At 39.8% G+C, this 24,882-nt stretch overlaps 1 protein-coding gene across 2 annotated transcripts in view; it reads left to right on the top strand.

Moving 5' to 3' along the window:
• WDR70 (WD repeat domain 70) overlaps window positions 1-24,882 on the top strand; it is a 296,048-nt gene that overhangs the window by 253,885 nt on the left and 17,281 nt on the right. For both annotated transcript variants that reach the window (XM_029940982.1, XM_029940983.1), the window contains 4 exons: window positions 16,135-16,235; window positions 17,878-17,957; window positions 19,984-20,100; window positions 22,386-22,548. In XM_029940982.1, coding sequence (XP_029796842.1) covers window positions 16,135-16,235; window positions 17,878-17,957; window positions 19,984-20,100; window positions 22,386-22,548 — 461 coding nt within the window. The remainder of the gene's footprint in view (window positions 1-16,134; window positions 16,236-17,877; window positions 17,958-19,983; window positions 20,101-22,385; window positions 22,549-24,882) is intronic.

Here is a 24,882-nt window from a genome sequence, read left to right as displayed (position 1 = left end):
TTAAGTGATAGCATATATATGTACCAAAGGAAGGAGAAATATCTTATTTAACACCTATTTATCTTATTATAGAGATAGCCTATTAGACACACTAAGGAGAAAGCAAGGTCCATATTGTGTAAAAAAAATGATTTCTTTTGAACAAAAATTTCGATAAACATATCAACATATTAATGTTTATTTATTATTGAGACAGAGAGAAACAGAGCGTGAGTGGGGGAGGGGCAGAGAGAGAGGGACTCACAGAATCCGAAGCAGGCTCCAGGCTCTGAGCTGTCAGCACAGAGCCTGATGTAGGGCTCAAACCTACGAACTGCTACATCATGACCTGAGCCAAGGTTGGACCCCCAACCAACTGAGCCACCCAGGCACCCCACTACATTTCCTTCTGTATTTAATTAGGTGAAGTTCTGACAGGAACTTGAGTTTACATTATTTTTCCTTACCTTGCAAGATCTGATTCTTCATATATATCAGTGAGGACTATACCAGATTAGCTTTTGGGTTTTTTGTTTCTTTATTTCTTAGAGAGAGTGTGTGAGCACAGAGTAGAGGGGCAGAGGGAGGGAGAGAGAGAATCTTAAGCAGACTCCATGTTAAGATTAAGAGTCTAATGTGGGGCTTGATGCAGGGCTTGATCCTACAACCCTGGGATCATGACCTGAGCCAAAATCAAGACTTGGACACTCAACCAACTGAGCCACCCAGGCGCCCCAACTTTTTGGTATTTTAATGTATTTTTCTGGTTACAAATGTAGTACATATTAAATCTAAAAAACCTGACAATATAGAAAAGATAACAAAGAAAGTAAATATCATATCTAACCATATCACACATAGATTAGTCCCAATATGACATTTAAATTAAAAAATGTTGATGTCCAAGAAAATTGCTGTATTTGTTAACATAAAGAATGACCTAGGGGCGCCTGAGTGGCTCAGTCAGTTAAGCATCCGGCTTCAGCTCAGGTCATGATCTCATAGTTCGTGGGTTCAAGCCCTGCGTCGGGCTCTGTGCTGACAGCTAGCTCAGAGCCTGGAGCCTGCTTCGTATTCTGTGTCTCCTTCTCTCTCTGACCCTCCCCTGTTTGCAGTGTCTTTCTCTGTCTATCAAAAATAAATAAAAAACAAAAATAAAAAATAAAAAAAACATAAAGAATGACTTATAACCTAAAATGAAAGTATTACCACTTTCGTTTCACATAAAATGTTTTTGTGTTTTTATTAGGAGAGTATGTTGATATCTTAAATCTAAAGAGATTGAAGGGAAAGAATAAATGGATATAACAAGGCCATAAAATAATGGACCCATCACAGAGCTACCTCGCTATTTATCTTAATTTATAAATGGAAGGGACATCCTGACCATTCCAACTATAATCATCCTCCATTTTTTGCACATATGTACGAGAGCAGAAAGGTCATTCAAATTAATGGCTATTCCAGAAGTCCTCCGAAATGGCTTTGGAAAGTATCTTTGTTCTTACATTTGAGTATGGATATAACTACCCTGGAAATTCCCTTCAAACAAATTAATGAAGCGAGGCTTGTGATAGCTGGTCTCTGGAGAGTTGAGCAAGTCCTCTGTTCTTTCGTTTTGTATTGGGAATGGACTAATGACCTGTCTCACTGATGGAAGGTTCCAGAACATGCAGAATCACACCTCTTTAAATGTTTTCTAGAAATAAAGGAGTCAAGCAGTGTCTTTGCCCAACCAGGACCATACAGGTAATCGTGCACAGAGGGAAGTGGAGCTGTTGGCAGTGCAAATGCCACCTGAAAATAAACTCGAGAGAAAGACTGTATTTTGCGTTTATCTGCCTTCTAAAATACAGTGAAACCTTCCTAATGTGAAGCTCAGGGGATGGAAAAAATGGGCTTTGAGTTTAACTAGCTTTCCATTATCTGATTTTTATTAAAGAGCAGTCAGGCAGCTGGTTGACTAGGGAATAGCAGTTGCTCTGAATTATGTATTATTTTGAATAAAGCAGCATCAGCTTAATGAAATTTTGCTGTAATTCACCTTCTTGGGAGGATTAAACAATGCAGATTCTAGATGGATACTGATTAACATATTTGTACTTAATAAAATATGTGTATTTCCCCACAGCCAAGTGATAAGACAGTACTTATTCAACATAGGTCTTTGGAGCATTTGCTCTTTGGGAACAGGAAGGCAGAGTACATGCGCACTGGTTGTTTCCTGGTTTTCCATGATGTATGAATATTTGATGATGAACTTGGGAGTAAGTAGAAGATAATGGAGTTTTAATGTAAATCTGCCAGTACAACAGTTACATGGTTCTTTCTCTAGCACTACCTTTTTTAGGGTCAAGAGCTAATTTCCAGCATGGCCATTAGGACAGTGTCTTATTGTCAGGATGCACAATGATCAGTGCCTACTACTTTCTGTAGGAGTATTTTCTTTAATCACTGAAGAAAAGGTATGCCATTGGGTTATAATGAAAAACAGTATTGCATTTTGGCTGCTTCTGTGGTTTGGATTACTAAATTTTTTCTTGAAGCAAGCAGCATACTTATGAGAGTTCAATTGAAGCGTACTTATGAGAGTCCAGTACCTGAACCGAGTGCCTTGGCGGCTTAGTTGATTGAGTGTCCAACTCTTGATCTCAGCTCCGTTTAGATCTTATAGTTCATGGGTTCAAGCCCCGTGTTGGGCTCTTTGCTGAGCATGGAACCTGCTTAAGATTCTCATTTTCATTCTCTCTCTCTCCTCTGCTCCTCTCCCCCACTCTTTCTACAGATACACACACACACACACACACACACACACACACACACACACACACACACACACACACGGACCTCAGCTAGAGTCCCCTACTAAGTTAGCTGTTAACTTCACAATGTCTGAGGGGGGCCAGTATAGTAAGACTTGATGAAATTACTTCTCATTGCATGTAAATCTATCATGTTGTAGATGTTCCAGGACAGTAGTTCTCAAGATATGAAGAATACAGTTGAGTGCTCAGCTGTAGGCACATGCAAATAGAAAAGATATCCCTGATTTTATGGTAATATATGCCTTATCAAGTCTTCAAATGTTTTAAGTAAGGAAAATGATAAGAACTAGTTTAGTGCTGATTCATTGTTACCATTTTTTTAAATTATACAGTAAAATTTATATTTTTTTAAATGTCCAGTTCTGCGATTTTTTGACATATGTATGAATTTATGGAGCCACCATCAACACAATCAGGATACAGAACAGCTCCATTACCTCCAAAACACTCCCTTGTGCTCTACTTCTGTGGTCACTCACTCTCTGCCTCCCTTGCCCCCCCACTCCTAACCCCTAGCGTTCACTGATGTGTTCTCCACGGTAGTGCTACCTTTTCAAGAATGTCTTCTAAACAGACTCAGACCATATGTAACCATCTTAGACTAACATCTTTTGGAAGAATGCTTTTGGGACTCATCCAGGTCATGGTGTGTATCAAGTTTGTTGTTACATTTTATTGCCAGTAGTATTCCACTGATTACTACAGGACACGTGATTTTTTTCCAGTTTTTTAAATTTTCTTTTTTATGTTTATTTAATATTGAGACAGAGAGAAACAGAGCATGAGTAGGGGAGAGGCAGAGAGAGAGGGAGACAGAGAGTCCAAAGCAGGCTCCAGGCTCTCAGCTGTCAGCACAGAGCCTGATGTGGGGCTTGAACCCACAAACTGTGAGATCATGATCTGAGCTGAAGTCGGACGCTTAACCACCTGAGCCACCCAGACGCCCTGATTGTTTCCAGTTTTTAAAGATTATGGATAGAGCTGCCGTAAGCATTCATAAACAAGTTTTTGTGTGAACTTAAGTTCTCATTTCACTAGAGTAAAAACCTAAGAGTAGGCTTCCTGGGTCATACCGTGAGTGTATGATTATTTTGAAAAGAAAATGCCGAGCTGTTCTTTGGATTAACAGTACCATTTTGCATTCCCACCAATGATGTGTTTGTTTTCCATTCACTTTGCATCCTTGCCAACACTTTGTTGTTGGTTTTTTTTTTAATTTTATGCATTCTAATAACTGTGGAATGGTATCTCATTGTGATTATAATTTACATGTTTCTAATGGCTAATGATGTTGAATATCTTCATGTTCCTGTTGTGCATTATTATTCTCATTGGTAAAGCAATTTTTCAAATTTTTTTTTGAATTTTTTGAATCAGGTTTAAATCAGGTTGTTGGTTTTCATATTGTTTTTTAAAGATGTTTTATTTATTTTTGAGAGAGAGAGAGAGACAGAAACAGCATGAGTGAGGGAGGGGCAGAGAAAGGAGACACAGAATCAGAAGTATGCTCCAGGCTCTGGGCTGTCAGCACAGAGCCCAATACAGGGCTCGAACTCACCAACCACGAGAGCATGACCTGAGCCAAAGTTGGACGCTTAACCGACTGAGTTACCCAGGCACCCCAATGTTCTTATTGTTGTTTTGAGAGTTCTTTTTATATTCTAGACACCAAGTTCTTTTTAGGTTAAGTTCTTTTTTTTAAGGATATTTGCAAATATATCCTCTTACTCTTGCTTTTTTTTTTTTTAACTCACGTCTTTTGCAAAGCAAAAGATTTTAATTTTGATAAAATTTATCAATTTTTATTTTATGGTGTCATGTCTAAGAACTCCTTGACTGACCCCAGATTTTCTTCTAAAAAATTTATGCCTTATATTTAGGTCTAGTGGTCCAGTTTGGGCTAAATTTGGTGTAACAGAGGGAGGCATTAGGTTGAGGCAGGGCCCAGACTAGGGCCAGGCTCAAGCACAAAATCTAAGGAGGTGCCAAAAAACTCAGAGATAAATGACATTTTAAATTTTTTTTAATGTTTTATTTATTTTTGATACAGAGAGAGACAGAGTATGAGAGGGGGAGGGTCAGAGAGAGAGGGAGACACAGAACCGAAAGCAGGCTCCAGGCTCTGAGCTAGCGGTCAGCACAGAGCCTGACGCGGGGCTCGAACCCACGAACGTGAGATCTGACCTGAGCCGAAGCCAGAGGCTTAACCGACTGAGCCACCCAGGCGCCCCGATAAATGACATATTAATGCAACATTATATAAAATGAAAATTACTGCAAAAAATCCAGGATGAATAAAATACCAATGTTTTAAACAAAAATGGGAAGAATAACAATACTGTGCCAAGCTTAAGGCAAAAGGAAAACTGAGTTGGACTCCTGGCTTTTTGAAAATTTTGATATTTTGAGCATCACAGATTGGGGGTGGGGGATAGAGAAAACAACAGAGTGAGGGAAATAGTAAACTCAACTTCGGCTTCAGCAATGCTTTGAATTTGGGACTAATTCCCCAATCCACCCATACTATTTACTTTTTAGAGTCCTTGAATAGGTGTTCCATGCCTTCTGTCTTATATAACTGCATTCGGAGGGAGAGACTGAATGGAATGTTTCCTCTGTCTCACCCAAAACCAATTCTTCTTCTTTTTTTTTTCATTAAAATAATTACAATGGTAATGGAAAATACATAATGAAATAGTACAGATTGCAGCAGACATGCCTAGGAGGAAGTTTCTAAGATTCCTGAACATTTGTGAGGACATTCACATCGTAGGAAATAAAATAATGTCATTGATCCTGGTGTGAGTCCCTTCTCTTACTCCGGTTCTGTGTTCCCTTGACGTAACTGTGCCACAGGCAAAGCTACTCGCTTTTACTTAATTTGCTGCCATCAAGCATCTGTTGTTCAGTTTCTCAGTATTATCTTCCAGAATCTGTCTCTGAGAACTACAGATTACCTCTTCTATATGATTTTTAGAATGACTTTTAACAGAAGACTTTGCAGCCCTCCCAAAGAGTTCATTCCTGGTGTTGAAATCTCTTACCATCAGATCTTTTTTTCCCCCTCTCTACTCTGGATGTATGCTTAGAGCCCACATCCTTTACTCCTGTCCTCATGGAGTTGGAGAACAGCTGGCCCACATCCTCTGTTTCCTCTTATAAAGTTTCTGTTCAGTCTTCTCTTGTCTAAGGGAACCGAACTTCGTTGGGTTTGTTTTGTTTTTTTAAAACATTGCCTTGTGGGTCATATTATCTCAACATTTCTCTTATCTCTGATACTGTCTTTTTCAGCCATGCTTTTCTTTGAAATAATGGTTGCAATAGGAATTCATATTCAAAATCTATAGTGAGGTGCCTTTCCTATAATTATCTATTTGAGAATCTGTGTGAGATGATCCCATTTTTGGAGTTATATTGAGTTGAAGTGGCAATCACATGTTGCTTTAGACTTCACAAATCACTGAAAGCAAAAGAATAAGGACCAAAAGGAGGGCTTGTTCTGTTTAATAGTTTACTCATTTTCCAGTGGCATTTAACCCTGTAACATACTATATTAAAAGGCATCTGCTACTTACTGATATCAGCAGTTTCAAAGAAATATTTTCTGTTTACTGTTTTGCTTCCATTTCTGGACCAGCAAAAACAGTAGCAAGAGTCACTATTACCCTTTTGATTAAATAGAAACATTTTTTTTACTTCTCTGCATGAGAGTTTGGTATTTTATTTAGTTGGTATTTAAACTTATTTATATTTCCTTATATAGATAAGATTGCCATGAATGACAAAACTGGGTGAAGAATTATCTACTTGATAATACAACCCTGAAGGAGAAATATACTTGACTCCTTTATAAAATATCAGAAAAAGAGGACTTGATTTTGTTTGAAGGTGTTTGAATGACACATTTCTTTATACAATGTGGAAACATAATGCACTGATGACTAGTGCCCTCTTGTCTAACCCCAGCACCGTATTACGTCCCACTGACAGCAGACCAGTGAAGGACTTCATGTCTTCTAGAATATTCTGTGACAGTGTTTCCTCTCCCAACCTGAATTTGATGAATGATCTTTGGTAACCAGTTTTCCAGCTGCTCTATTGGAACTCTGGCCAAACTTGCACAATTACATAGTGTGAGGATGAAAGGGGTCTATAATTAACACATATCCCAGGATAGGGCTTTTTTTTTTCTTTTTTGGAGTGATAGATAATGCAGTGTCATGGATGAGGAGGATTACAAGACCCCCAAAGGGCTAAGTTAAAGAGTATGATTTGCAAAACATCTTTACCCATACCATATTAAGATAAATAGTGCTGTACATATCCTATATAGTTCATTTTTGAGCAATGACCTTTTCCGTTATTTGGGGAGAGCAGGGAAAGGGTTTACATACTTGATGATTTCCAAGATCTAATTATATATATTTCTTATCTTGTAGTTAGGGATTTAATAGCTTTATCCACTTGTGTTTTGTCTATTTATATAAACAAAAGATGTATGGTTATTATCTTTATGCCCATCTCTATCTTTCTTAAAGTTTTAATTCCAATGTAGTTAGCATACAGTGTTATATTAGTTTCAGGAGTACATATAGTGACTTAACAATTCTTTACATTACTCAGTGCTCATCAGGACAAGTACACTCTTAATCCCCATAGTCTATTTTACCCATCCCCCACCCACCTCCCCTCTGGTATCCATCTGTTTTCTATAGTTAAAAGACTCTTGGGGTCCCTGGGTGACTCAGTCGGTTAAGCCTCCAACTTTGGCTCTGGTCATGATCTTACGTTCGTGGGTTTGAGCCCCCGCGTCAGGGTCTGTGCTGACAGCTCAGAGCCTGGAGCCTGCTTCAGATTCTATGTCTCCCCGTCTCTCTGTCCCTCCCCCTCTCATGCTCTGTCTCTCTCTCTGTCTCAAAAATAAATAAAACATATAAAAAAAAAAGATTCAACTCTGGTTTGTCTCTTTTTTCTTTGCTGTTTGTTTTGCTCCTTAAATTTCACTTATGAGCAAGGTCATGGTATTTCTCTTTCTCAGACTCAGTGACTTATTTCACTTAGCATTATACCCTGTAGATCCATCTATGTTGTTGCAAATGGCAAGACTTCATCCTTTTTTATGGATGACTAATATTTTATTGTATGTATATACCACATCTTCTTTATCCATTCATCTGTTTATGGGCACTTGGGTTGCTTCCATAATTTGGCTATTGTAATTAATGCCACTATAAGCAAAGGATGCATATATCTTTTTGAATTAGTATAGTGGAATTCTGGATGATATGGCAATTATATTTTTAATTTTTTGAGGAACCTGCAGTTACTCAAAACTGGATCAGTTAGCATTCCCACCAACAGTGAGTAAGGGTATATTTTTCTCTACATCTTCACCAACACTTGTTGTTTCTTGTGTGTTTGATTTTAGTCATTCTGACAGGTGTGAGGTGATATCACATTAAGGTTTTGATTTACATTTCCCTGATGATGAGTGATGTCGAGCATCTTTTTATGTGTCTTTTGACCATCTACATGTCTTCTTTGGAAAAATGTCTATTCAAGTCCTTTGCCCATTCTCTAATCAGATTGCTTTTTGGGTGTTGAGTTACATAAGTTCTTTATGTGTTTTGAATCTCAACCCTTTATCGGGTATGTCTTAGGCAAATATTTTCTCCCATTCAGTAGGTTGTTGTTTAGTTTTGTTGCTGGTTTGCTGTGCAGAAGCTTTTTATTTTGATGTAGGCCCAATAGTATGTTTTTGCTTTTGTTTCCCTTGCCTTAGGAAACGTATATAGAAAAATGTTACCATGACCAATGTCAAATAAATTTCTGCCTGTGCTTTCCTAAGATTTTTATGGTTTCAGGTCTCACATTTAGGTCCTTAATCCATTTTGAGTTTATTTTTGTATATGGTTTGAGAAATAGGTCCAGTTTCATATCTTTTGCATGTAGCTATCCAGTTTTCCAAGCAACATTTGCTGAAGAAACTTTTTTCCCCCATTACATATTCTTGACTCTTTTGTTGAGGATTAATTGACCATATAATTATGGATTTACTTCTGGGCTCTCTAGTCTGGTCTCCTGATTTGTGTGTCTGTTTTTGTGTCAGTACTATACTGTTTTGATCAGTGTAGCTTGGTGTAGTATATCTTGATGTCTGAGATTGTGATACCTCCAGTTTTGTTCTTCTTTTTCAAGATCGCGTTGGCTATTCGGGGTCTTTGGTGGTTCCATACAAAGTTTAAGAATTTTTTGTTCTAGTTCTGTGAAGAATGCTGTTAGTATTTTGATAGGGGTTGCATTAAATCCAGAGATTGCTTTAGGTAATGTGGACATTTTAACAATGTTCTTTCTTCTACTCCATGAGCATGGAACATCTTACCATTTGTTTGTGTCATCTTTAATTTCTTTCATCACTGTTTTTATTTCAGAGTAAAGGTCTTTCACCTCTTTGGTTAAGCTTATTTCTAGGTAATTTATTGTTTCAGGTACTTAAATGAGATTGTTAATTTCTCTTTCTACCACTTTATTATTAGTATATAAGAATGCAATGGATTTCTGCATATTTTGTTTCCTGTGACCTTACTAAATTCATTTGTTAGTTCTAATAGTTTTTTTGATGGTCTTTAGAGTTTTCTATATATAGTGTCAGCTGATCTGCAAATAGAAAAGTTTTACTTCTTCCTCACCTATGTGGATGCCTTTTATTTCTTTTTCTTGTCTGATCACTATAGCTACGACTTCCAGTACTGTGTTGAATAAAAATGGTAGAGTGGACATCTTTATCTTGTTCCTGATTTTAGGGAAAAGATTTTCACCATAGAATATGATGTTAACTGTGGGTTTTTGATGCACAGTCTTGGCCATCTCTATTTATAAATGAAGAAGGATAAACAGGCCTGAGTCTATATAGATTAGATTGAGAAACATGGTCTTAGGGAGTGCTTTGGAAGCTTTTTCTCAACCTGGTGCCCATAATGATAAAGTGTGGTATAAATAGAGAAGGTTACTCTTTGCTGGAACTGATTTGCCTAAGGCTCAATTCTTTGCCAGAATTGTGGGACAGTGCCTCCAGTAAGTGCTGCTTCTGTGTGGATCACGGTGGCGTGGGGCTTCTGGGATATTTGCCTGGTGGCCTCCACCACCGGTGTCACTCATCTTGTGGACTCCAACTTCCAGCCTCCTGTTTGTTTCCTGCTCCCAGACTGTTGTCAATAAAAGTAATTACCAGATTTTCTTCAGTCATTATTTGTGCTTTCTTTGCCTTTATAAATTTTTCTCAAATAAGTGGATTGGAGCGAACTAACATTTAGTGTTTTGAATTAGATGAAGAAAATTGTATTTAATTTTCTTATCCAAGAGACCTTCTATTTTCTCTGAGAACTTTTTCTTGTGATGAAATTCTTTAGGCATTTTTATTATCAGATACAGATGTGATTCATTTAGTGCCAAGGACAACTACCAGGTTTCATATTTTTGTTGCTTTAGGAGTTACCTTAATTTTAGAGGGTAGGCTGTAAATGAAAAGATTTTAATAAATGAGTTTTTCATGGGTTTGATGAGAATTAATTTGATAATTGGGTGCTAGTTTTTAAAAGGCATAATCTGTAGGTCTTTCTCAAATATTTATGGCCAGTATAGAGTAACACTTTTCCTTGGTTTGCTTTTCTGCAGCAAACCCTACATCTATAAAAATGACATGGCATTTAAAAAATTTTTCATCATTGAGATGCTATCTGGGTTATCAGAAAATTATTTGGGGCAGGGAAGGGGAAGGTTGAGAAGATTTTCCAGCAGAGAATACCAGTTGCTACATGTCTGGCCATCGCAGTAGGACTTCCGAGGGGTTGGAGAGGTGTGGAGGAGGAAAAAAGGATAGGTGTGGACTTACAAGAGCAGAGAAAATGTCTGTCTTTAATTGTTTCCATTTGAGGGATGTCTCCATGGAGATCAGGTGGGTGTTGAGGAGGCTTATTTATTGGAGACTGAGGCTTATTCACCAGGTTTGCTTCCTGAACTTAAGGATGTGGCCCAGCCCCATGGCCCATACAAGCAACAGAATTATCCAAGTTTGGGAAAAGCGGGGCTTTGGCAGGACAGGACAAATAGCCTAGAAAAGGATAGAGGATTCCCGTCTTACTCTTCTACCTCCGTGGTTCCGTATTTTAATCTAGAAAGCAGTTTATCTTTCTGTGAAATAAAACTTGGGTGTGTGAAATTTGGAGAAAGTTCTTTCTCCAGTATTTTTCCATTTTCATCTGCCTTTGTATTTATTTTGGACTTGTATCTTGATCTATGATCTTAGCCTTGGGAATCAGCACACAAGCAGCCACTCAAATGCACTGGTATTCCCCAGGACGTCCCTGACTGTGGGCTGCCACTGTACACGTCTGCAAAGCAATCGGGCAGTCTCCTTCACAGACAGGTGTAAGGTCCTTATTTGCAAATTCTGAAAAATGCTTGTTCTCCTAGAGGATCACTAGTTAACTTATCCATTCATGTACTATGTGACAAAAACCAAACATGAAAAAACCAGATGGAGTTTGGTTTACAGTGTGGGTCAGCAGCTGGGAAGGATCAGGACATGGTGTTTCATCATAATCATGTTTAAGATATAAAATTATGAAGGGTGTTAGGCTTCTTTTAGCATGTAAAGTAGAATAAGGATGGTGTTTAGATATGTTCATTACAGACGCCTCAGATATTACACAGGCATTGATTTCTTTTATAGTAACATTTATGACCTGAGTAGTAGTGGGCCTTTTCCTTTATGATTTTAGTTATACCATCTGCTTTTTAATATAAACTTGCTAAGATTTCTACTTCTGGCTTAGGTGGGTTTGGGAATGATTTCAAATCTCCCACACCCCTTCCTCCCTATCTACTAAAATAGGACTTTGCATAATTAAGTAGTATCAGGAAACCAGCATTGGAAAACCTCCCCGCTGATCCCAGCTCCTCTCTGTACAAGTTATGTGGCTTAGGAAAGTTACATACCCTCCTACAAGCCTCCGTTTCTTCTTGCAAAATGAGACTGACATTACTAATTTTGTAGTATTGTTGCGAGGATTCAATTACTTTAAATAATATAAAGTTCCAGATACTTGGTAGTTCCCTTCCCACCATGTCCTAAAATATAAATACATTTCTCTCATTGGTTTCCTTCCCCTATCTTTATTTGCTTCCGTGATTTCACTTAAAGTAAACCAGAAAAACCACAGAAATAAATTATTTGGAATTTTTTGTGGCCATTTTATTTTTGCTAAGGGGTAATTCCAAAATTTCTGTTTTGGAATATTGATACTGCTGTTTGTACACAGTGCTGTCTTTCACCCCAGCCCACCACCCTCTTTTTTCTTTGGTCTCTGCAGAGAAGAAAGATCTGTGTTAAGCATATTAGTTTTGTACCTCCTTCCTGTCATCCTGCTTATGATCTCCAGTTCTAGTTACTATATCTTTCTGGCTGCTGCTAGAGCTAAGTACCTTTAGGGCAGATTGTAGTTACTCTGCACTACCAAACTATAATGCTAAAATGAAGGTAGGCTTTGGTTTACAAGACCATACCTAATTTTATGCCAAGATGGAGTTCAGTTTAGGTAACTAGAGGAAGCCAATAGTGGACCCACATTGTTTTGGTAGGATGAAGTATATTAGTGTAAGATTAAAATGCTTTACCAATTTAATGAAGCAAATCAGTATATTAAAAGATGCACACTATTTCAGAATCTAGTTCTTTTCATTACAGTGGTCTTCTGCCATTTGAATCTCATGATACAGTGTGAAGGCTTTTCCCTGGATCCTTGTAGCTCTCGTGCCATGTTCTTCTCTGGTCCTTCCATTCAGACATGTTCTGGACCCTGTGTTTGCTGCCTCTCTCAGGAATTCTTGTCGGTCTGACTGTGACAACCCCCAGCCACAGAAGCACCTCCTCAAGAAGAGAGGACGGAAGAAATCTTGGGTGGATGGTTGCTTGAGTGAATGCACTCTCTCTAAGTAGCTATAGCTCATCTGTCTTATGATAGTTCGTTGGGTTTCTAGCAGGCACGTGTCCCATTGTTGTTAAGTAAAGCCCGGTATGTATGTTTGACAAGTTAGCAGCATGGCAGCTCGGCTTGCTCCCCAGCCCCGCCGCTGTCTCAGGGATTGTTTGGTTTGGCAGGGGGCCAGCTCTCTGCTCTAAGATGCATTTCCTTGACAGGACAAAGTGTGGAGCCGCATTAGCTGCAGAGTTTACAAAGGTTAGCTAAACACACACAATAAATATTAATAAACAGAAAAGGCCCACCCACCTTTGACTTTGAATTCTGTTTCTTCATTCCATGTTTTGGAATCCCTGTAGTATTTGATTAATAACCAGTCTTAGGGTAATTGAGCCTTAAGTATCCTTTGCCTAAGTTAGACTGCTCGTAGAGCCCTCATTGGCTGCTTTGGTGACTCATCATCACAGTGGATAGAGCTCTGGAATGACTGTTTAGTTCAGCAGGTCTTACTTGCATTCTCCCTGCTTCCTTGTGAAAAGGAGGGTAAATGTGCTTCTCCGAGAGCGTTTGTGCTGAATAGCCATGTGTGTGTCTAAGAGCTCCCGAGGGTAGAGGACATGAACAGGAATAGAGGTGCAGTGCCCTGAGTTTGGACTCCCTAGAAAGCAATCAGACATTGGTCTGTTGGCCTGGGCAGTTGCCTGTCTAACATTTACACCCTCAGCGTAGAGGGGAGAGTAACAGTAACTTACTGCCCCTGGAAACTGCTTATTTGGCTGGGTGTCTTGGAATTTACCAGGCCTACACTGTGGATCTTCTCCAATTCTGCACCCTGCTCACTTGAAAACGTATTTGAGAACCAGTAATCTTAGACGGCTTAGCCAGACCTTTGGAGAACCAAGGAAGAGAAATAACTTTAACACTATGTCCTTAAGACTGTCCTGGGGCCATCTGTGGGGGGCTGGGATTTCAGAGGGCCCTTGAAAGCCCCTCTTACTATCTTCTGTCCCTCTCTGGTTCATGCACATCCCTCTATTTAGGACCACACTGGGAGGGAATGAACTCTACTTTGTTTGTAGGACACTTAAGTATGATAATGATCTAGAGAAATAAAATTGTTCTTCATAAGTAGTAATGATTTTAACTTGAAAATTGTCTCTCACTCCACTTAGCAAAGCAATCCATTTAGGCCTGGGTGAACTGTAACTTTTAAATTCATTCCTTCAGCAAATATTTATTGAATACTACACATTAATGTAGGCATTTGGGATACACTGCCACCTGAAACACCCCAGTATCTCTGCCTGTGTGCAAAATATGTACACACTGGGGAGGCAGATCATAAGCATAATTAATAATAAATTATGTGCCATGCTACAAGGTGATAGAAAAATGGTGTTTTAGAACAGTGAAAAAGCTGAGTAAGACAGCTGTGGGGTACAGGTTTAAATGGGGCAGTGTTGGCATGATGGCATGTAAGCAGTGACTTGAAGGAGATGAGAGTATTGACTCAGATAGACTTATTCTTGGTAGGGTTCATGAAGTTACGTTTGTGCCTTTCCTACATTTTCTTACACCTAGCCGTGACTTGGAGATTTGCAGTGGTCAAAGGTGGTTCTCAAAGTAGTCTCAGTGGGAGGGTACCTATAAGCCAGCTCTGCTTTGCAGGCCATGAGCTGTTGATACACTTAGTTCCATCTTACCAACCAAGCACAGTTTTCTTAGATAAAATGTGTCTTACAGTCACGCATTATAAAGTGGGTCTCATGAGCATGTGTACAAAATGACAACCCTCCCCCAAAAGCCAAACTATATAATATATACTATATGATATATAATATTTAGTATTTTCAAATTTTTTTTAAATTAATACTACTGTATGTTTTATCATCTTTTAGCACTTGCTAGTGGACACTTAGTAGCAGGCCCATAGATTTAAGAAAAATTGTGGAAAGAAAACCTAAAATTGTAAAATCCTGCCCTTTTAATTTAATTTTACTGCCTACCAACCAGGAAAAAACAGTCACCCTGAGTTTATTTTCTCAACAGACCATCTCAGCTGTCTTCAGTGGTACAGAGCTTAAGAACCACTCCTCGAGAGTATTATCAGACATGGATTAGAAGTCCTGCAACTCTTACCTTTCCTCTTACGTTCCTCAGGAATCTCAGAGAAGGATTTGTGGCCGAATAACTATGTGCATACTTTTTGCCAGGCAGGTGGGAGCCAGGATTTCTATCAAAAGGGATTGAAGAGATTTACAGATACTTTGTTTTAACAAAAGAGCACGATGGTTAGGGAGAGGAGACCAAAGAGATTCAGCCTGAGATAGATTTGGGAGCCATGATTTTCATTTTACTATGGGAACCTAAAATAGTCTCTAATTGTACCCTGTTTTCTTAGTCCTTGCGCATTGCTTGGCACATGACAGTTCTAAATAAATCTTGAATTGATGTTTCCACTCATTACTTGTTCTATCAGAATGAGACCCCTGTGCATGGTGTTTCTGCCTAGTACATGGTGTTTCTGCCTACCTATTTTAGCTTCATCTTCCCCCCGCCCTTCATTGTTTCCCCCCTGCTAAACCTCCCACCTCGGCCCTCTTACTACAAGACAAAAATTAAAAACAGATTGTAGTTCTCACTAAGAATTCATTCTCTTTGACCCCAGAGTACCACTTATTTTCCTTACCAGTAATGAATTCAAAGGAGCATAACTTCCAGTGGACCTTCTCTTAAATAACTTTTCATTCAGGTTAATGTCAAGTCTTTGTATGTCGTGTCTCTGTTTTACTTCTGCTATCGTCCTGCTGGTTTATCTCATAGATAGGGAGATATTATTCAATGCCTGCAAATATGTGTTGTTCCTGAAAACACTTTATGAGATTTAGATCTTTGTGAACTAAAAACAATAACCACCTGGCTTCAATCTGCTGTCCAGAGGGACATGTTGTGTGTATAAAAGCATGAAACACTGAGGTCTAAATCAGCTTCAGTGGTGAGCAGAACTAAGTTATGTGGGTTCAGCATTCCAAGATGCCAGCCTCACGTGGCACTGGAGCTGGGGAAGCCTAACCTTGTGGTTGCAATGTTGTCAAGAAATGAGAGGAGGGGTGTCAGAAGGAACATCTTTTTCATCTTTAAAGGGTATCATACAGATAACAAGTGATGGAAAAGAACTGAACCTCAGGGACAACACAGCCTTATAGTTTAGAGGAAAATGTCCTAAAAACCACAGGTAACCATCAGGATGATATTTAGTTTAGTAAACTGGCTGTAGCCATTAAAGCACCAGTGGGATTTTTCTCTTTATTTGGTTTTCTTTAGCTGATTACCACGCCTTTCTTTTTCAGAGTGTTGTCCGCTGCCTGTGGCATCCAAAGCTGAACCAGATCATGGTGGGGACTGGAAATGGATTGGCTAAAGTCTATTATGACCCTAACAAGAGTCAGAGGTATTTCCTAAGTCTTGCCTGTTTTAGATGGATGACAGCAACTGTGGGGGAGGGTTTCTTTTCCCACCCTGCTTTATTTATTTCCCCCTTTGATGAGGATCCACCCTTTTAGAAAATGCAGCTGGCACAGAGTAAAGCCTCAAACTCCTGGTATTGTACTTTAAAGAGGATTTGGATATTGCCCTTGATCCACACAGAATTCAAAGTGAAAGGTTCCTGGGGATTTGCAGTTCTTTAGCTGAAATGCTGAGTGCACAGGGGGAAAATGGCCTGCCCACTTTGCATACCACCCTGGACATGGCTGTGGCTGTGATACATGTAGGGGATTAACAAAGCGGGGAACTCACCACTCACAGGAAATGGAAACAGCTAGTCTGTTTGGTTCCCTTTCTGTTTGGCTTTTATCAGGTAGCAGTTTGGATGCGTGGGGTTGTTCTTTGCCAGCAGAAGGGGAGGGACAGCACAGATTCTTTCCTCTTCAACCCCTTGCCCATCCCAAATGCTAGACTTAAACAAACCCATGTGTTTCAAAAGTCTGAAAACCACTGGAGGCTCAACCAGTTCCTCAAGTATTTTCATTTTCTTTGGGCACAAAGATGGACATTTGTCACTGCCCCAAAAAAGGATGGTTTTGTTTGTCTGTTAAGGTACAGTGCTTGATCAGCTCTTTCTTTAGAGGGAGCTTTAGTCAGCTAGTATTAAAGTTCACATGCTAAATTCTTTGGGGTCCCCCACAAACCTATTTTGAGGTCCCACATCCTTTTTGAGAAAAGGAAACTCATCCACTGTTGAGGCATATTCGTTGCTGTAATTTGGATCAGAACAGAAGCAGACAGTCCCGTCTTCCCTTGGAATTTTGTCCACTAGCATTGGGACCCTTGCTGTGTAAAGTTTTTATTGTGTTTAAGAACAAATAGGATTTTGTTTCTTTTTTAATAAAGGGATTGAAAATGCTAATGTAATTAGAATGAGAGAGAAAATCTGTTTCATTTGAGAAAATGATGCACCCCCTTTGATAGCACCCATTTGTAAGCTTCTGTGTTTGGAAGCTCTAAGAAATTTTTTTTATTTGTATTTGCTCCTCCTGAGAGGGATAGCTCAGTATTGCTAAAGAAGAAGTGAAACGTTCTAACCAAACTTTTGGTTAACCCCATACATTCTTGGGCAGTAGCCCCGCAATCACACTGCCAGGCCGGCTCAGTTCCAGACACTTGTACTCGTACATTAGAGATGTGGACGGATGCCACTTGGGGTGTAGACCACCCAGGTTGCTTTCATATGAGACATAAACTAAAATTTGAACCTTGTGACCTTCAGGGTGAAAAGATTGATTAATTTTGCTTCTATCTCTTTAACTTACATCTTTAAAGTTATTTCTGTAGATTTTTTTAAGCTAGTGTTCTGTTGCCTAGTTACCTCTCCACCCCTTCCAGTCAGTATCAACCACTGACTGACAGACTTGCTTTCCCACAGATTTGATCCCTTATCACCAAGGCCTCATCTGTTGCCATCCCTTAGGAAGTCAAGGACTTGGCAAGATGGTGTGCACAGAGTATGTTCCTGAAAGTATCTAATGCTTTTGACATGACTTTCTGTTTATAAGACCAAGTAAAGAAAATAATGTGCTCTTATCCGCCCCCAGGGGAGCAAAATTATGTGTGGTTAAAACCCAGCGGAAGGCAAAACAAGCCGAGACTCTAACCCAGGACTACATCATCACCCGTAAGTTGTTAGCGTGGTCTCTCCAGAGTCTGTCTGTCTGTCTGTCTGTCTGTCTGTCTCTCTCTCTCTCCAACTCTAGTGTGTTGTTGATCTCATGGCTTTAGAGACAGAAAAAGTTTTCACAGTTGAGGCATATATTACAAAATATCATGTGGACAAAACTGCGAGTCATGTAACAGCTAACTGCTTTAGCTTCTGTGACTCATCACAGAGACAGGGTAATTTCATGTAACTTTCAACCCAAAAGGGAAAAGCCTATTTGAGCCTAATGCATTACTCCACAGCAGCCTTTTAAAGAATAACCATCTGTTCTAAGAATAAACAAGAAAGAGTGCTAGCCTTGGAATCAGGAGACCTAGATTTGTCCAGTTCTACTACTGACTTGCAGTATGATGTTGAACAACTGAACTTTACCAGGAGAGCGAGGAGACCAGGCGCAAAGGGTCTCCTTCAGCTTCCCCTGAGACTCTGTGACCATGTGATAGATCCAGAGACATGTAGCTGCAAAATGAACTACCTTGGGCACCAGAGATCTTACCAGAATGAGCCGCTTTCTGTCAGGTTTGTCACACAGCCTTGTTAATGCGGCAGATTTGTCTTTCCCAGAGCCACAGCCTCGGATCTGTCTCAAGTAGTGGTTAGGAAGGCCGTTCTGGATGCTGTAGCAATAGTGATGAGCCGATGCCCTGTGGACTTTACCCGGCTCTCAGTCTAAAGCCCAGGGGGCGCTGTACTGCTGGGTTTTCTCTCTAGTGGTGGGTCTCCTGTAAGACCAAGTCCCTTGGAGCTTATGACCAGTAAGGAGATCCCATGACACTTTTTGCAAGAGTAGAAGTGTTAAAGTCGGTGTCACAACCAGTCTAGCTCATGTAATTACACGCGGCCTACTTAAATTCCTCCAGTCGTTTGAAGTGAAAAGCTATTTTTCCCCCTCCTAAAAATACTGTTGTGTCTCGTTGCCCAACACGGTGACGGGCGGCTGGCTTCTCAGCTCCCCTGACTCAAGGCAGGCATGTGTTACTGGTGAGGGAGATGGTCCTGGCCCCAGCCTTTGGTAGGGGTAGGGGCATACTAGAAGAGTTTTAGAGGTATTTTAGACATTTCTGTCATTCATATTATAAATTCCCTTTGAATCCCTATTAATCCATTACCTTCTCTCCCCCACTTCCGTGGAAAAAAAATTTTCTCTTTTAAAAGAGGTTTTACTCAGCATGTAAGGATCCAAAGAAATAATCCTGGTATATTTTTTGGCCAAGAAAAAGATTAATATTTAACTTTTTCCCCAATAACCCTCTTTCTCTCCTGCAGAATATCACTGTTTCCCTTTTACATTCGTATGCTGTTTTATATTATGAAATTTACTTCTGACATTGAACAACCAATAGCAATGGGGCAGATAGGACTTTGATTCTTATTCTTTTGTTTTGTCCACTGTACAGACGTAGGGAAATGTCCCCATCAAGTCACCATGCCAGGAGATTTGGGCATCTCCGTGCACTTAAGGCAACCTTTATCCCAGTTTAGTGGCATAAGTGCTCCTCCCTTCCGGTTACTCAGTGTTGTCAACTCCTCCTGAGAGGTGGTCACATTTCAGAAACGTGTGAAGTGATTCCAGTGTTTATGAGGCATCTGAGGAAACTTCAGGGCTGAAGGCAAGCTGTTGGCAGCATTCACATTTGGGTCCTATAAGAAAAAAACAGGCAGTCCCATTAAGTATTTCTTTTCAAAACCACAGAAATTAAGTTTAACTGCTACCCATGGCTCGGGAGATGGGGAGCCTCACCAGTGTTTCCGTGACAGTATTTGACAGTGTTTCCTGAGTGCCATTAGTTGCCAGCAGAGGTGAACAATGAGTCTGGTCTCAAACAAAATTGGCTAATTGGTTACAGTAAGACTGTCTTTTATTATTAGATGAAGGCTGTCATTATAACTTCCATTTCATCTTTTAGTTAGTCATGCCTCAGCTATGTTTTTGGATGGAAGGATTATTATTATAATAAAATTTTTCAAATGTGACTTCTCGTAGCTCATGCCTTGCCCATGTTCCGTGAGCCCCGCCAACGGAGTACAAGGAAACAGCTGGAGAAGGACAGACTGGATCCCCTGAAGTCTCATAAGCCTGAACCTCCTGTAGCGGGCCCAGGTGACTGTGATCTAACTTGTGATCTGCAGGGGGGGTTGAGGGGCCCCGGTGGGGTCACTGATACAGAACTGGGAAGATGCTTCGCACCTGGATGCCACTTTGTCTTCAGAGATTTTACTACATGGTGGTTTTTAAACATTTTCTTTTTAGCATCAGAACTTTTTGCTTAAAGATCTGATGCAGAATCCTGATTCAGAAAACTGATAAAAATGGAGAGGAAGCCTGGAACCTTCTCTGCTTGCTCTTTAACTTGAGCTCATTTAGGTAACCTTGGTGATACTCGGGGGCTCCTAGACCCCGGTGATAAAACCACTGCTCTCAATATTGGCTTCATATACAACATTTGGGTACTTTAACTAGAATCCAGACTGGACTAGGTTTCACACAAGGCAAAATGCTGCCATCACTGAGTTCTGTGTTGATACACTGGAGCTGCCCATTCCCCTACAAGATGAATAAAGGTCCTTCGAGTTTTTACAAAAGTAGGGATCAGAAGAAAGCAAGGCAGCTTTGGCTATCATGCAACACATACCTTTACTGGAATCCCATTTTACTGTCACCTGTGTTGTTTCCATTGTCTTAGACTCCTAAGCCCATAGCTTTTGACTTGTTCATTCATCTTGAACCTCAGCTGTGAGCCTACATCTGTTTGGCCTGCCCCTTCATCCTTGAAAACATTTCACATCTCTATCTTGACTTTTTTTTTTTTTTTGGTCATTTTCTCTGCCGCCATTCTAATCACAGTTCCCAGAGAATATTCTTACATGGATTATTGAAAAGCCCTTTTAATTAGGCACCTTATCTCAAGGCACTATCTCTGCTCCCCACCCTGCCTCCATCCATCTTATACACAGCTTTTATTTACAGCTCCTCTGGCTTTTTTTTTAATTTAAAATTTTTTTTAAGTTTGTTTATTTTGAGAGAGACGGAGATGGCATGAGTGGGGGAGGGGCAGAGAAAGAGTGGGAGATGGAAAATCCCAAGCAGCTTCTGTGCTGTGAGTTTAGAGCCCCACGTGAGGCTTGAGCTCATGAAACAGTGAGATCATGACCTGAGCCAAAGCTGGGATGCTTAACCGACTGAGACACCCAGGTGCCCTAACTCCTCTGGTGTTCATGTTGATACTGCCCCCAAATTTCATAAGCCTCCCACTTCAGTTTGCATTTGCAGAGAATCAAGGTTATCCGCAGTCTACTCTAGCATTCTACCTCACTTCTCTCCTTCTCTGACCTTCTGATATGACTGACTGATGGCCCATTTCTGCCCACAAATGCCCACTGAATTGTCCTCTTTCTATACTTTTGCACTTAGGCCATTCTGCTCACTGAAAGTGACCTCTCTCTTCTGAGCTTTCCCAGATTGGATCCATCTCTTCCTAAAGACCACCCCAACCACCTCAGCCCGAAGAGCTCTTTCCTTCCTCCAAGTACCATAATAGTTACTTGCCACACGAATCCATTCCCAATTATTTCCTGCCTTATTTAGTCTCCTCTTATTTTGATTTATAGAATTAATCTTTTAGCACAGTTTGGCTTTTGGCTCTTCATGCATTTTTGTTTTGTTTGTTTGTTTAATTTTTCCTAAAATGTCATACATTTTTGAGCACCAGGCACTAGGCTAGCTGTTGAGGATCTAGCGGGGAATAAATCCCTGGACTTACAGAGCTTTCTGCCTACTAGAGCAGTTCCAGTACCATAAAATAATGCGAATCAGTGTATTCAACTTATTTTCTCTCCTACAAGGTACCTGGAAGATGGCAAGCCCTAAGATCTGTTTGTTTAAAGCTAAAATAGTGTCTAACAAACATTTGTTATTTTTGTTAATTGAATTTCAAATGTTCATGCCTAAGGAATGTTTTCAAGATATATTCACGGCAAAATATTTGTCATTCCTCCTGAGTTGGTATCACTATGTAAATTAAGCACCTAAGACATATCAAAAACTCTTTCTATTTAAAAATGTTATGGTGAAGTTAAGGTTTGGTGATTTCTTACTTTGGTTGTGAAAACTGAAAGGGTGATACTGAAGTACTCTTGAGATCAGTGCACCTCAAACCAAGATCTGAATAAGCCCCAGAGTGTTCAAAACCCTTGATTCCATAGGGGATGCCAAAAATTGGGTAAACGTGAAGCTGTGGCGCCACTCTGTTACTCATTTAACCAGCCACCTTGGAAGCCAGGAGTGAAGGATTCTCAGCCTTTTCAGATAAGTACAGGGCATACAAGGTATACGTGTAGACTGTCATGCTCATTCCATTTCTGATTGGGTGTTTTCCTTTGAAACAGGTCGTGGTGGCCGGGTTGGAACCCATGGGGGCACTCTGTCATCATACATTGTGAAGAACATTGCTTTGGACAAAACTGATGACAGCAATCCCCGGGAAGCCATCTTGCGGCATGCTAAAGCAGCCGAAGACAACCCGTATTGGGTTTCTCCAGCCTATTCGAAGTAAGGAGACAGCCCTTTAAAATAGGAAAAATTATTATGTTTAATCAACTGGAAAGAATATAACAATGACTGCTTTGAGTTTTTAACCCTCCATTTCTTATTCTATCCTTGAGCATGAAAAATAAGCCAGGTCCTCAGAGTCCTAAACCAAGGCATTTGTTTGTATTTTAGGACTCTAAAATAGTGATTTTAAAAAAATCTTTATTTATTTTTGAGAGAGAGTGCAAGTGGGGGAGGAACAGAGAGAGAGGAAGACACAGAATCTACAGCAGGTTCCAGGCTCTGAGCTTTCAGCATAGAGCCTGACGTGTGGCTTGAACCTATGAACTGTGAGATCATGACCTGAGCTGAAGTCAGACTGCTTAACCAACTGAGCCACCAAGGCACCCCTAAAATGGTGAATTTTTAAAGTAAGTCAGTTTTGTCAGTTATAGCCTAGTGGAAACCCATTATATGAAGCCCATTCTATCTATGACTAAAAAAAGGAAAATCACTGTAAGCATTATCTTAGTTGAAGAGAGTTAAAAGCAAGTGAAGGGGAGCAGTCTGCAGGTCTGTCATTAAGGACTGCTTTTATTTGCAGTGCTATATACGTAAGTAACACGTACATAGACAGAGTAGAGCCTGCCTGCTCAGATTCCCTGAAGTAATTCAACATGGATCAACATGTAGTATTGCTTAAAGCCACTAAAACAGTGTAGTTATACAAAAGAAAGGTAGTATTGTAGAATTTTGGATTCTTAATTTTTCATTTTAAACTAATTTTAGACTTACAGAAAAATTGCAAAGAGCTCAGGTACACTCTTCAGCCTGCTTCCCCTAATGTTAACACCTTACATAACCACAGTACAATTATTTAGCAGTCCAGAAAATTAACATTGGTACAATATTATTGATGAAGCAACAGACCTTACTTGATTTTCCCCAGTTTACCCAATGATATTCTTTCTCTGTCCAAGGATCCTGTATAGACACCCATATTACCATATTACATTTAGTTGTTTCTCCCTAGTCTCATCCAGCCTTTTTTAATTTTAAGTTTATTTATTTATTTTGAGAAAGTGGAGTAGAGGGGCAGAGAGAGGGATAGAGAGAGAATCCCAAGCAGGTTCCGTGCTGGTCAGTGCAGAGCCTGACGTGGGGCTCCGTCTCATAAACCGCAAGATCATACTCTGAGACGAGATCAGGAGTTGGCTGCTTAACCAACTAAGCCACCCAGTGCCACTAGTCTCATCCAGTCTTTACATTTTCTCAGTCTTTCTTGTCTTTCATGACCTTGACACACTCAGTGAACACTGGTCTGTTACTTTGTACATTTTGTCTCTCAGTTTGAGTTTGTCTGATACTTTGCACAATTGGAATGAAACTGCGCATTTTTTGGCAAACATAGTACAGGACTGGTGTTGTATCCCTTTGGGTGCATCATATCAAGAATGTCATGTCAATATGTCTTTAATGTAGGTGATTTTGACCTTGGTCACGTGATTGAGGTGATGTCTGGCAAATTTCTCCATTGTAGGTAATTGTCATTATTTTGAGTTAATAAATTATTTGGGGGTGATGTTTTATAGCTATGAAAATCCTGCCCCTCTTTAAACTTTGACTCTCTAATTTTATTATCCATGGGTAGATTTGTCTGCAGTAGTTATTACTGTGGTGTTTGCCTAATGGTGAGTTTTTATTTCCCTTTTTCTTCCACATTTATTAATTGGAATTCTGCTAAAAGGAAGAATTGTCCCTTCACCCAGATTTACTTATTTTTCAAGTTTTTTTATATCAGTGTGGACTTTTAAAATATTTTTTGGGTTAAAATTCAGTACTATCATTATTTAGGTTTGTGCTCAAATTGTTCCAGCTTTGGCCAAAAGAATCTACTTCAGAATAATTCCTGCCCTCTTTTGACAGATCCCTATATTTTTTTGAGCACTTCCTTACTTTCAGATACCACAAGATGTGCCACAGTCATCTTTGTTTTTCTTGCCCATAGCCTGCCGCACCCAGCCTCTTCCCCACTCACCTCTGCACGTAATCAATCTCTTTAGATTCCAGTTTATCGTTCCTGTAAGTCTTTTGCACAAATGAATACGTTTGTGAGTATTTTCTTATACCCTCTCCTTTCTCACATGAAGGATACCCTTTTGGACTTTGCTATTTTTCATTTAGGATCATGTCCTGGAAATCACTCTACATCAGTTCACAGAGCTCCTTCTCATTTTTCCACAGCTGCATAGTGCTCCATTACAGGGAAGCATCATAGTTTATTCAGCTATTCTCATATGAGTGGATAGTTAGGTTGTTCAGTATTTTGCAATTTCTAACAGTGCTACAGTAAAT

The sequence above is a fragment of the Suricata suricatta genome, chromosome 6 (genome assembly GCF_006229205.1).
Source record: "Suricata suricatta isolate VVHF042 chromosome 6, meerkat_22Aug2017_6uvM2_HiC, whole genome shotgun sequence".
NCBI classification, from domain to species: domain Eukaryota; kingdom Metazoa; phylum Chordata; class Mammalia; order Carnivora; family Herpestidae; genus Suricata; species Suricata suricatta.
This window is presented reverse-complemented; position numbering and strand designations above follow the sequence as displayed.